Below are 12,332 nucleotides of genomic sequence, written 5' to 3' on the forward strand. Positions count from 1 at the left end.
ATTTATTGTACATCGTGCGGTCAGTTTTTGTCAAAATTGTTTATGTTATTTTTAAATTAAAAATATTTAAAATGATTTTTGACCGCATGATATACGATGAACGGACACGATTTACGGATTCTCGGGATCCTTACAAAGAGGATACGGCAATGATCTAGACTCATTTCCTACCTTATATTTTGCAGTTAAGCCTCCTCCAATTGTTGCACGACTTCAGGTGGGGACATATTTGTTAGCATGCATCTTTTATTGAAAATCAAGTGACAGCTCAACAAGTTAATTAGTGTAAAAATGATTAGTTAGGTAATTATCGATAATAGTGATTAGTAATTTGTGTATATAAATAAATATGTTTTCAAGTTTTTAATTTTCAAACTGCACTCTCTACCGCACACATTTCTTGTGGTTCCACCAACATTCGTTTACATTTGTTCATCCTTCTTTTCTCTTTTGTATTTCCCTTCTGTTCCAAACCAAAATGTGAAAACTGTTATCATGTATCGGAAACAAAATTATCAAGTTTATAAAACTCTCTTTTTTGGTTTTTGGGGGGGGGGGGGGGGGAGGGGGAGGGGGAGGGAGTGGGTGGCAACAACCCATAGGGCATCTCCAACTAGTACTATACTTACATGACACCAAAATGGTGATGGGGGTCCCTAGGGGTTACATGGAGGAGACCGGTCCAGAACCTTCAGTTCAAACTATTGCATGAGTCAATGTACAGGAAAAGGGAATGTAAATATTACAGTCATTTTTTAGGAAGGTAATATTAGTGTCCTTTATTGTTTCCTTATGTAATAAGGATTGTATGTACTTATATTCAGAATTATGGCATACATGGAATTTAAGCAGTAAAATTCTATTTGGCATCGAAACCTTGTTGATGTAACCTTAACTGGAAAACAATTTATGTATTGTGCCACTACTGCAAAGGCTATGATTGCTGCCCTGTCGTGGGTCTTGTGTCCCTGCCGTGTTTCTTTTTTTTGCTATTCGTAGGAAATTGTCACGCTGATGTGTGTGTCGTGAATCAAGATGGTCAATGTCGAAGAAAACTCACCGCTGAAGTTGGAGGGGATCTACGTACAACCATCGACAATTCAGTTGTGAGCCCTGTTGTGATACATATTGATGCTTCAAACGTACCGAATACCGTAAAGCTCAATGGATCAAATTACCCTATTTGTTCCAAAATATTGGAGATGCATATTGCTGGGCGTGGTAAGAAAGGGTTCGTGATAGGGAATATTAAGGAGCCCAAGTGAGAAAATGCCAAGTATGAAGCTTGGGAAATTGGGAATGCAATTGTGAAATGGTGGTTGATTAATTCCATGGATCCTACCAACATGGGTTTTTTCATCCATCTTCGTATTGCTAAAGAAGTGTGGGAAGAAGTTGCTAGGACATATTATGATGGTTCTGATATCTCTTAGATTTATGAGTTGAAGGTAAAATCGTTTCAACTCCATCAGGAAAGGCATCTTATTGCTGTGTACTATGCCGATCTCAAGGCAGTATGGCAAGAACTGGATCAAAGAAGACCGATTAAGATGGAGTTTGCTCTTGATTTGAAGACACGTCGAGAAAAGATCCAATTGGACCGAGTGTATGCCTTCTTGGTGGGACTTGATGATGTATTTGATAAGGTACGTAGTGATATTTTGAGAACTCAACCCCTACCATCTGTCGAGGAGGTGTTTTTTGTGATTAGGCGTGAAGCCTAACATCATGCTACCATGATGGGAGGAAGTGGTGTCAGTAGCCAAGGAGGAGCCTTGACATCGACGGTAGCCATGGTGCCTCGGCCATTCCCTGCTGGCCGCCCATATGCATTATTTTCATCAACAACTTCTCTTCCTTTTACTCGAGAAAATAAAGATGATTTAAAGTGTACTTTCTGCAATCAAACCCATCATACTGAGGATAACTGTATTAAAAAACATGGAGTCCCTGAGTGGTTTCTGGAATTAAAGAAAAAGTTACGTGCCAAAGAGCGTGCTGCTAATGGAGCAAGTGGTCGTCATTGTCTCTATATAGTTGTTGGGAGAAAGAATCGTCATATTTTGGAAATTGCTCGTGCCTTGCTTATTGGTATGTCCATCCCTAAACGTTTTTGGCCTGAAGTTGTTACCTATGCCGTGTATGTGATTAACTGTATGCCATCTTAGGTTGTGGACTTCCGTACAACTCTCCAAGTCTTAACCGAACATGTTCCTATAGTATCTACCAATACTTTAACTCCTCGTGTGTTTGGATGTGTCGCATCTGTTCATATCCACAAGATTCATTGTAGCAAATTGGATTCGTGTGCCATTCGATGTGGTTTTTTTCAGCTTACCTCTCAACAAAAAAGGTACAAGTGTTATCATCCTGAAACTCGCCATATGTAAGTGACCATGGATGTTACTTTTTCTGAATCCGAGTATTTTTATTCTTCTACCCCGTCATATTCAGATCACCAGGGGGAGAACACTAGTGGTGATCAGAATGATCTTGGATGGTTAGAGATACCAGAAAGTGTGATATGTAGTTCAGGGGGAGCATGTGTTGACGATAATGAAAATCAAGGGAATTGGCAAGAAGCTGCTGAGATAATGAACCAACCACCTTAGCTGTTGTCTGTTAAGATAGGTGCAGCAGTTCGATAAGACTTTGCTGAGACAAGTAGAGAAGATCAGCGAAAGTCTGCCGAGACAGGTATAACAAATCGGTAAAGTCCTGCCGATCCAAGTTCAACCGCCCAACAACTAGTTGTTGCCGAACCAAGTGCAGTAAGGGAAAAAGTGTTATTCGTCGAACCTACATTACCCTCTCTCTCTCTAGCTCGCTACCCAATGTGTCTTCTCTGAATGTCCCTGAGGTAAGTACAACGGATGATCATGTAACTAATCCAAATAATGTTGTAAGTACATATAAGTTGCCGCTAAGGTAAAATCGTGGTGTTCCGCATGACAGATTTTTTCTAAAGGAAAAATGAAGTATCCAATAGCAAATTATGTGTCATGCAAGAACCTTGCACCGAAACGTCAAGCATGGGTGAATAATGTGGAAGCAATTCAAGTACCAACCCGAGTTGAAGAGGCATTGAAGGATCCAAAATGGGTTGATGCAATGGATGAAGAAATGATGGCACTACATAAGAATGATACATGGGAAGTAATGGAACTATCGAAGGGGAAAAGGCCGGTCAGATGTAGATGGGTCTTTACAATTAAATACAAGGCCGACAGATCAATAGACAGGTATAAAGCAAGGTTAGTGGCAAAAGGTTATACTCAAACGTATGGTATTGATTACCAGGAAACATTTTCTTCAGTAGCAAAGATGAATACAATATGGGTTCTTATTTCAATAGCTGCAAATTTGAATTGGCCACTGAAACAATTTGATGTTAAAAATATTTTTCTTCATGGGCATTTGGAAGAAGAAGTGTATATGGATTTTCCTCCAGGTATAATGCCGAAGGGAAAACCTGAGTATGTAGGTTGCAAAAGTCGCTTTATGGACTTAAGCAATCACCTCAAGTTATGAGAAGGAATGGATATTATCAAAGTCACTCCGACCATATGTTGTTTGTAAAACAGAGAAGCAGTAAAGTGACAGCCTTAATTATTTATGTGGATGACATGATAATAACAGGTGATGATTCGGAAGAGATGATGAAGCTGGAAGCAAGTCTTGCCGCCAAGTTCAAGATGAAGAATTTGGGAGACAAAATATTTTCTTGGAGTAGAAGTGGCTAGTTCATCTTGAGGTATTTTCTTGTCTCAACGTAATATATGTTATGGATTTATTAAAAAAGACAGGCATGCTGGGATGCAAACCAGTGGACACTCCTATTGTAGAGAAGCATTATTTAGGGATTGATCCAGATCAAGAACCGGTTGACAATGGTAGATATTAGAGACTGGTAGGGAGACTAATTTATTTGTCTTGCACTCGTCCGGATATTGCCTATGCAGTAAGTATGGTGAGTCAGTTTATGCACTCGCCGAGTGTGGAGCATATGGCGGCAGTTATGAGGATTCTAGCGTATTTAAAGTCTACTCCTGGAAAAGGAATTCTGTATAAGCCTCATGGACACATGAGGATTGAGGGATTTACTGATGCTGATTGGGCAGGTGATGTGACTGATAGGCGTTCTACATCTGGATATTTTACATTCGTTGGAGGTAATTTGGTTACTTGGCGGAACAAGAAATAGAAGGTGGTGTCTCGATCTTTTGCCAAGGCCAAATACAGGGGCATGGTGCATGGTGTGTGTGAGATTCTTTGGCTACGGAAGTTGCTTTGGAGTCTCGGATTTAAACAAGAAGAGGCAATGAAATTGTATTGTGACAAGTCGACAAGAGAGAGAGTAGAGAATCTAGTACAACATGATAGGACTAAGTATGTTGAGGTTGATCGACATTTCATTAAAGAAAAGCTTGAGAAGATTGTTTCAATACCGTTTGTGAACTCAGAAGAACAACTTGAATATGTTCTTACTCATGCTATGTGTAGTAGAGCTTTTGATGACTCACCTATCAAGTTGAGCATGTGTGATATCTATGCACCAATTTGAGAAGGGAGTATTGCGTTAGTCAATGTATAGGAAAAGGGAATGTAAATATTGTGTAAATATTAGTCATGTTTTAGGAAGGTAATATTAGTGTCCCTTATTGTTTCCTTATGTAATAAGAATTGTACGTACTTATATTCAGAATTATGGAATACATGAAAATTAAGCCGTAAAATTCTATTACAAAACTTTAAAAACAAATACGAACATAAAACTCCAGAGGCATTATTTATCCATTACTAATAGACAGCAGCTGATAAGGAAAACCACTTCAACAAATCTTGATGAGGCCACTCACTTGACATGGTTCAAGAACCACTTCAACAAATCTTGATGAGCCTCCTCGGCAGATTTACAAGCTGCTTCGTCTTCAACACTGTACCTCACCGTCCACCCATGCGACACTTTCGGGAATATTTTCACATGGCTCTTAACCTATGATTCCACAAAACCAACAATCGTTTCAACAAATTTCAAAAGTTTACCACTACAAGCTACCACAGTGGTGAATCCTAATGTGAAGGGGGGGTGTTTTTGGTGTTGTCCTATCATTTCAAAGTTCGTACAAAACGGTATATGACCCTGATTGGAAATTAAAACAGAATATCTTAGCATATAAGCTCTCTGGCCCCCTTCCCCTACAAGTCGTTTTTGTAAGGGCAAGTTACCTATAACTATAAGCCATGCACAATTATATTTCATAATATGATAGAAAAAGTTCGCCATGCATCCCAAGTTGAGGAATGTCCACGATTAGAATAAACAAACTAACAAAGCCACAAAAGTATTGAAGACTGTTCGGATGAAGGAGATTCCTACCTCAGGTTTTGCAGTCAAAACCTCTTCAAACTGTCTCACGACCTCAGGCGGAGACATCCGATCAATCTCAGCTCCAAGTATAGAAATAGGAACCTTAACCTCTGAAAGTAAGTCCAGGAATAGATCATAAAGTGAGTGTGAGACTAATTTTTTGTTCCAATAATGGTGTAGATATTTCCTGAATATTAGTACAGGTATCTTACCCTTGATATCATCCACAGTGACTAATGACGGATGACACAGAACAGCAGCTTGAATTAAAGTGTGCTTTGAAAGTTCAACCACAACCTTGGCTGAAAACAGCGCAAATAGTTCAATGTCAACCGAAACAATATTTTCCATATTGGTTGAACTACTGAAACAAGAGTGATATGTAAAAACATTGCCTAAACATTATCCAAATGTCTAAACGAGAAGCATTTTTGTTACACTCAAAAAGCAACAAATTAAATATATATAAGGAAAAATGAAATAGAGCAACTAAGATGTTAAAGAGAAATGAAGGTGAACTCACCTCCCCAACAGAAGCCCGCAGCACCGATTGCAGAAACACCTTTACTTTTTAAAGCTTCAAGAACTAGCTTTGCATCCTCAAATCCCTTGTCCTATCAATCCCAAAACAAGCTTCAGAAGCTAACAATACTTGAACATATCCAAATTGCAGAAAAACTTTTATAACACCCCAATGCCAGGGACTCGTAATTTAACCATTGTCACAAAAGGTGGAATCAGCCTAGTAGTGAACAACCATAAAAAGTTTTAACATAACAACAGTCTTCAAGCGACTCTCAAGCTGAACCCACACACATAAGCATATAAAATATTTTAAAAAACTCAAGAATTGCATAAGGAGACTTGTAAAAGTACTTTGATCGTTAAAGAAACAAAACAGATATGCATAAAAGTAGACACAATAACAAAAGAACCAACCGGTCCATGATCCTTTATCCAAACAGAAATAGGTCTGTTGGCATCTTCAGGTGCATAAGGGTCTTTGTTAAGGAAGTCGGGAACCACAACGAAGAACCCAGCAGCTGCAACTTTGTCAGCAAGCTTCCTTCACAATGGAAGGCAGGTGGCATTAGTTAAAGGGTACAGGATATATTGGAAACACCGAACAACATGAAAATATCTGAAGTCGGTAACTGGCACGTGAAATTTTATCCTTCTATAAATTATAGAGTGAATAATCTAAAAATACAGGTATAGATCTTCAAACCATCATGAAAGGTTATTGTAAAAGTCAGGGGATCCGACAATTGTTATACGATATCTGATACTGATAGACAATCCGAAACTATTGGTTGTGACTATCTTTCAAAAATAAGTCAGATATAGATATAGAATCATAGATTACAGACCTACTGTAACTTTTTTTTTTCTTCCTTAACGATTGTACTATTTCCAGTAAACTGGTCATCAAATTTAAGCAGCAAGTGTAAATATCCAAGCGAAAAGTCATCATACCTCAAGTTTGGAGCTTCAAATCCTGAATGACAAAGCCAACATTCAACATTACAAAGCAGTTATACAAAACACACACTTTCATCACAGAAATGAACATCACATAAGCTAGATTATCAAGAATTTGTCAGAATTGGAGGGGGAAAAAATCCAAAAATTCAAAGGGGAAAGGAAAATGTCATAAATTTGGACACCAATCAACAAATATAGCCTAAAAATCAATACCCATTAAACCAAAAACCCATATAAAAATAGACAACAACGGAATAAACCCATGTCGTAGAACGAAGAAAAGAGAGGTTTTATAAGTGGTGGGAAAGTTACCATAAACGTCCGAGATGAGAAGAACAGCAAAGTTGGAATCAGGGGAGCCAGTGACATAGGAGTCGAGACCGCCGAGGCTTTCGACATGGCCGGTGCCGCTGGAGGGGTTGAGGGTCGGAGGGTTTGAGCAGCACTCAGAGCTTGCCATGATTTCTTTCCTTATCACTCTTTGTCCGTGTTTGCCTGAGCTAGGACAGCGGAGACTATATTTAAATATAAAAAATTATTAAATAGTACAGTACTATCACGTCATCAATGACGCTTTCATTTATAATTTGATAAGGTGAACTGTTTTTTTTTTTTTTTTTTTTTGTTGAACTTACAACTTGTTTAAAAAAATTACAAATTAAATAAAAAGAAAATATCACCCGTCCATCCCCGTCTCCCATTTCCATTCCAAACAATTAAATTTCGTGAATATTTCTGCAAAAAAAATATCAATTCTTTTTTGTTTTGATTGATTCTCATTGAATTTCAAGTACATGTGTGCAAGGTCTTACAAAACGCTAGGCGCTAATTGAGCAATGGACTAGCGCTTAGCGCCTAGACGGATTTACATAAATTTACACTATATATTATAAAATATGAGTATATGTGTATAATTTTAGAACTTTTTTTTCTAATTTTATACAAAGAATATTGGGCCTAGTTTGTTTTTTCTTTGAACAAAATAGTGGGCCACAAAATGGACCCAACTTGAAAGAATAGCCCTTTTTTTCAATTAAACTGACAGCTTTTCTACAGCCATTCTCTGTTTCTCCAATGTTAGTCCCAATCAACCATCACTTGTTTAGCGGCTCTAGGCTTGCATTTATTATCAACAGATCTCCTCTTCTTTCTCTCTCTGCAGAGTGCAGAGAGATCCCCTTCTCTCTCTCTTTAGTTATGCCTTTCTTTTCCTCCCATTTTCAATTTTTCTTTCGACTCTCTCTCTCTCTTCTCTTCTCTTCTATAGAACAGATGGATCTCTTCAACAGATCCCCTTCTCTCTCTGTAGTAAAACCCAAAGGACGGATCTCTTCAAACAGATCCCCTTCTCTCTCTGTAGTAAAACCCAACGGACGGTTTATGTGTATTGTTCATCCCTATACATTCTCAATCTACTTGGATTCATCGATTGATGTTGGGTGCAAGAGCGCAGGTTTGAAGATTTGGGTTATGGGTGGTGAATCGTGCGGATGCGAGAGAAGATTTGCAGAGCATCGACCGCCGCCTAGCATTGCCTAGGCCACCTTGAGCGCCTAGAGACACCTAGGCGGCCACCTAAATCATTCCCGCTTTACCTAAACGATTTAGCCCAAATCGGATCGGGACTCCACCGCCGAGTGCCTACGCGCCGCCTAGGCCGATTTTTAGAACACTGCACATGACTTTTTTATATTTTGTTTTTATTGAATTTTTTACCTTTTCAATGATGGGATGAATGACGTAAGCCTAATTCGATTTAGAAAACAATTTTTTTTTTAATTTTCTTTAATTATTTATTTATTTTTTATAATGCACTAATCAACTTCATCAAACTTATTAGCATAAATTATACCACTCGCCAAATGTCCAGCCTAAAAGCACATTCTCAAACCTCTACCCTTCCAAGCAACGAATTTTACATACAAATATTGGTACTATAAAAAGTGCTGGCATTATTCTGATTCATAGTAACAGAATGTTGTTGATACGATAATGTTTAAATAATTCTTGTCTTTCAGAAACAATAAAATGCTTCACAATGATGACAATACCAGTAAGTCGACATGGTTCAAGAGCCACTCCAACAAGTCTTGATGGTCCTCTTCGGCAGTCTTACAAGTTGCTTTGTCTTCAACATCTTACTTCATGTTCCACTTTCGGAAAATTCTTCACATGGCTTTCAATCTGCGATTTCATAAAACGAACGGTCATTCCAATTATGTAACGCGAAACATTGAAGAAAGAAGGTAAAATATGTAAGCACATATTAATGATTGGATTATTATTTAAGTATTGATTCACGTGTTTATTTCTTATTAGCGACACATCATTTAGTTTCTCTTTTTCTCCTTTGTACTTCCCCTATGTTCCCAACCAAAGTTTGAAAACTGGTTATCAGGTGCCGGAAACAAAATCATGAAGTTTATAAAGCTCTCTTTTTTGGTGGGGCATCTCCAACTAGTACTATACTTACATGACACCAAAAATGGTGTTGGAGGTTCTTCCGGGTTACATGGAGGAGGCCGGTCGAGGACCGTCAGTTCAAACTACACAACTTTACAATCAAACACTAGTTCATAGAACTCCAGAGGCATTATTTAACCACTACCAATAGAAAGCAGCTGATAGGATAAGGAAATCCACTACAGTGATGATGTCACTCCCTTGACATGGTTCATGAGCCACTCCAACAAGTCTTGATGAGCCTCCTCGGCAGATTTACAAGCTGCTTCGTCTTCAACATTGTATCTCACCGTCCACCCGTGTGGCACTTTCGGGAATATCTTCACACGGCTCTTAACCTGTGATTCCACAAAACCAACCATCTTTTCAACAAATTTCAAAAGTTTGCCACTACAAGCTACCACTGTGGTGAACCCTAATGTGAAGGGGGTGTGTGCTCCTGGTGTTGTCCTATCATTTCTTCACAGAGAACAAAATTAAAATGTTTTTGAAGTTCATACAAAATGGTGTATGACTGTGATTGAAGTTCATAACATATAAGCTCTCTGGCACCCTTCCCTTACAAAGTTACAAGTCATTTTTGTAAGGGCAAGTTACCTATAACTACAAGCCATGCACAATTATATTTCATTATGGCATCTCAAGTTGAGGAATGTCCGTGAGTAGAATAAACAAACTAACAAAAGCACAAGTACCGAAGACTGTTCGGATGAAAGATATATTCCTACCTCAGATTTTGCAGTTAAAACCTCTTCAAACTGTTTCACAACTTCAGGTGGAGATATCCGATCAAACTCAGCTCCAAGTATAGAAATAGGAACCTTAACCTCTGAAAGTAGTTCCAGGAATGGTCGAGTGTGAGACTAACTTTTTGTTCCAATAATGGTGTCTAAGTAGATATTTCCTGAATATTAATACAGATATCTTACCCTTTATATCATCCACAGTGACAAATGTAGGATGACACAGAACAGCAGCTTGAATTAAAGCGCGCTTTGCAAGTTCAACCACAACCTTGGCTGAAAACAGTGCAAATAGTTCAATGTCGACCGAAACAATATTTTCCATATTGGTTGAGCTATTGAAACAAGAGTGATAAGTAAAACACTGCCTAAACATTAGCCAAATGTCTAAGCGATAAGTAAAACACTGCCTAAACATTAGCCAAAAGTCCAAACGAGAAACATTTTTGTTACACTGAAAAAGCAACAAATAACCCACAAAGTAAATGGATTATGGAGATAGGGAAAAATAAAATAGAGCAACCAAGATGTTAACAGGAAAGGAAAGTGAACTCACCTCCCCAACAGAAGCCTGCAGCACCGATTGAAGAAACGCCTTTTCTTTTTAAAGCTTCAAGAACTAGCTTTGCATCCTCGAATCCCTTGTCCTATCAATCCAAAAACAAGATTCAGAAGCTGACAATACTTGAACATACCCAAATTGCAGAGAAAGTTTTATAACACCCCAATGCTAGGGACTCGTAACTTAACCATTGTCACAAAAGGTGGAATCAGCCTAGTAGTGAACAACCGTAAAAAGTTTTGACATAAATAATCATGGGATTGCCAAGCTGAACCCGCACAGATAAGCATCTAAAATATTTTAGTAAACTCAAGAATTGCATAGGGAGGCTTGTAAAAGTACTTCGATCATTAAAGAAACAAAACAGATATGCATAAAAGTAGACATAAGAACAAAAGAACCAACCGGTCTATGATCTTTTATCCAAACAGGAAGAGGTCTATTGGCATCTTCAGGTGCATAAGGGTCTTTGTTAAAGAAGTCGGGAACCACAACGAAGAACCCAGCAGCTGCTACTTTATCAGCAAGCTTCCTTCAAAATGGAAGGCAGGTGGCATTAGTTAAAGGGTATACAATATTGTGGAAACACAGAAACTACAAAGTGATGCCACAGTTTTGTTCTTCGATGAAAATAGCTGATGTCGGTAACCAGCATGTGAAATTTTATCGTTCTATAGATTATAGAGTGAACAACCTAAAAATACAGTTATAGATCTTCAAATTATCATAAAACGTCATTGTATAGGCAGGGGATCGGACAATATCTCATACTGATATACAATCCGAAACTATTGGTTGTAACTATCTTTCAAAATTAAGTTAGATATAGATATAGAATCATAGATTATAGACCTACTGTAACTTTTATTTTTCCTTCCTTAATAATTGTAAAATTTCAAGTAAATTATTCATCAAATTTAACCAGCAACTGTAACTAATGTCCCCGAGTCAATATCCAAAAGCGAAAAGGGACAGCATAAAACGTTCGGATTCAAGTAAAAGCGATTCGTAGAATTCATCTAGCACATTATCCACTGCATATAAAATTAGCAGTCGAAAGACAAATAAAGAGAGTAGTCAACTAGTCATCATACCTCAAGTTTGGAGCTTCAAATCCTGCATGACAAAGCAAACATTTAACATTACAAAGCAGTTATACAAAACACAAACTTTCATCACAGAAATGAACATCACATAACCGAGAATATCAAGACTCAATCAGAAAAGGAGGAAAGAAAATCCAAAAATTCAAATAGGAATGGAAAATATCATAAATTTAGGAAACCCATCAACAAACACACCTAAAAATGAATACCCATTAAACCAAAAACCCATAAAAATAACACAATAAGGAAAGAAACCCATGTCGTTGAACGAAAAAAGGAGAGGTTTTTGAAGTGGTGGGAAAGTTACCAAAAACGTCAGAGACGAGGAGAAGGGCAAGTTTGGAGTGAGGGGAGCCAGTGACATAGGAGTCGAGACCGCCGAGGTTTTCGACATGGCCGGTGCCGCTGGAGGGGTTCAGGGTCGGAGGGTTTGAGCAGCACTCGGCGCTTGACATTCTTTCTTCCCCTGTGTAGCAAAATAACGTAAAAAACCGGGCAACCAGAGAAGCAGTTCCAAACCCGCCAAAATTGGGTTCTTTTTTTCTTTTACAGAGCCCAGTTCTCACAAGGCAAAAAGCAACTGGCCCAACCCGCCAAAAATA

General features: G+C 38.3%; 2 protein-coding genes across 4 annotated transcripts; both read right to left on the reverse strand.

Annotated features, from left to right (window-relative positions):
- Positions 1–4,632: 4,632 nt before the first annotated feature.
- LOC137731507 (endo-1,3;1,4-beta-D-glucanase) lies at positions 4,633–7,361 on the reverse strand. Of its 2 annotated transcripts, XM_068470627.2 has the most exons (7): positions 7,169–7,360; positions 6,848–6,869; positions 6,311–6,437; positions 5,895–5,985; positions 5,584–5,673; positions 5,381–5,481; positions 4,633–4,996 (listed from the first exon to the last, which is right to left on the reverse strand). In XM_068470627.2, the coding sequence occupies exons 1-7, from the start codon at positions 7,314–7,316 to the stop codon at positions 4,856–4,858; spliced, it is 720 nt and encodes a 239-aa protein (XP_068326728.2). In that variant the 5' UTR covers positions 7,317–7,360; the 3' UTR covers positions 4,633–4,855. The 2 variants fall into 2 exon arrangements, with proteins under 2 accessions (XP_068326728.2, XP_068326727.2); XM_068470626.2 differs by having other exon boundaries at positions 5,381–5,673; positions 7,169–7,361.
- Positions 7,362–8,817: 1,456 nt separating this feature from the next.
- LOC137731914 (endo-1,3;1,4-beta-D-glucanase) lies at positions 8,818–12,302 on the reverse strand. 2 transcript variants are annotated; one of them, XM_088687926.1, is made up of 8 exons: positions 12,038–12,293; positions 11,719–11,740; positions 11,030–11,156; positions 10,619–10,709; positions 10,249–10,338; positions 10,048–10,148; positions 9,465–9,657; positions 8,818–9,040 (listed from the first exon to the last, which is right to left on the reverse strand). In XM_088687926.1, the coding sequence occupies exons 1-7, from the start codon at positions 12,183–12,185 to the stop codon at positions 9,499–9,501; spliced, it is 738 nt and encodes a 245-aa protein (XP_088544052.1). In that variant the 5' UTR covers positions 12,186–12,293; the 3' UTR covers positions 8,818–9,040; positions 9,465–9,498. The 2 variants fall into 2 exon arrangements, with proteins under 2 accessions (XP_088544052.1, XP_068327275.2); XM_068471174.2 differs by lacking the exon at positions 8,818–9,040 and having other exon boundaries at positions 9,256–9,657; positions 12,038–12,302.
- Between the last annotated feature and the right edge of the window lie 30 nt (positions 12,303–12,332).

Source organism: Pyrus communis, chromosome 16 (genome assembly GCF_041283825.1).
Source record: "Pyrus communis isolate YQ-2024b chromosome 16, ASM4128382v1, whole genome shotgun sequence".
Classification (NCBI taxonomy): domain Eukaryota; kingdom Viridiplantae; phylum Streptophyta; class Magnoliopsida; order Rosales; family Rosaceae; genus Pyrus; species Pyrus communis.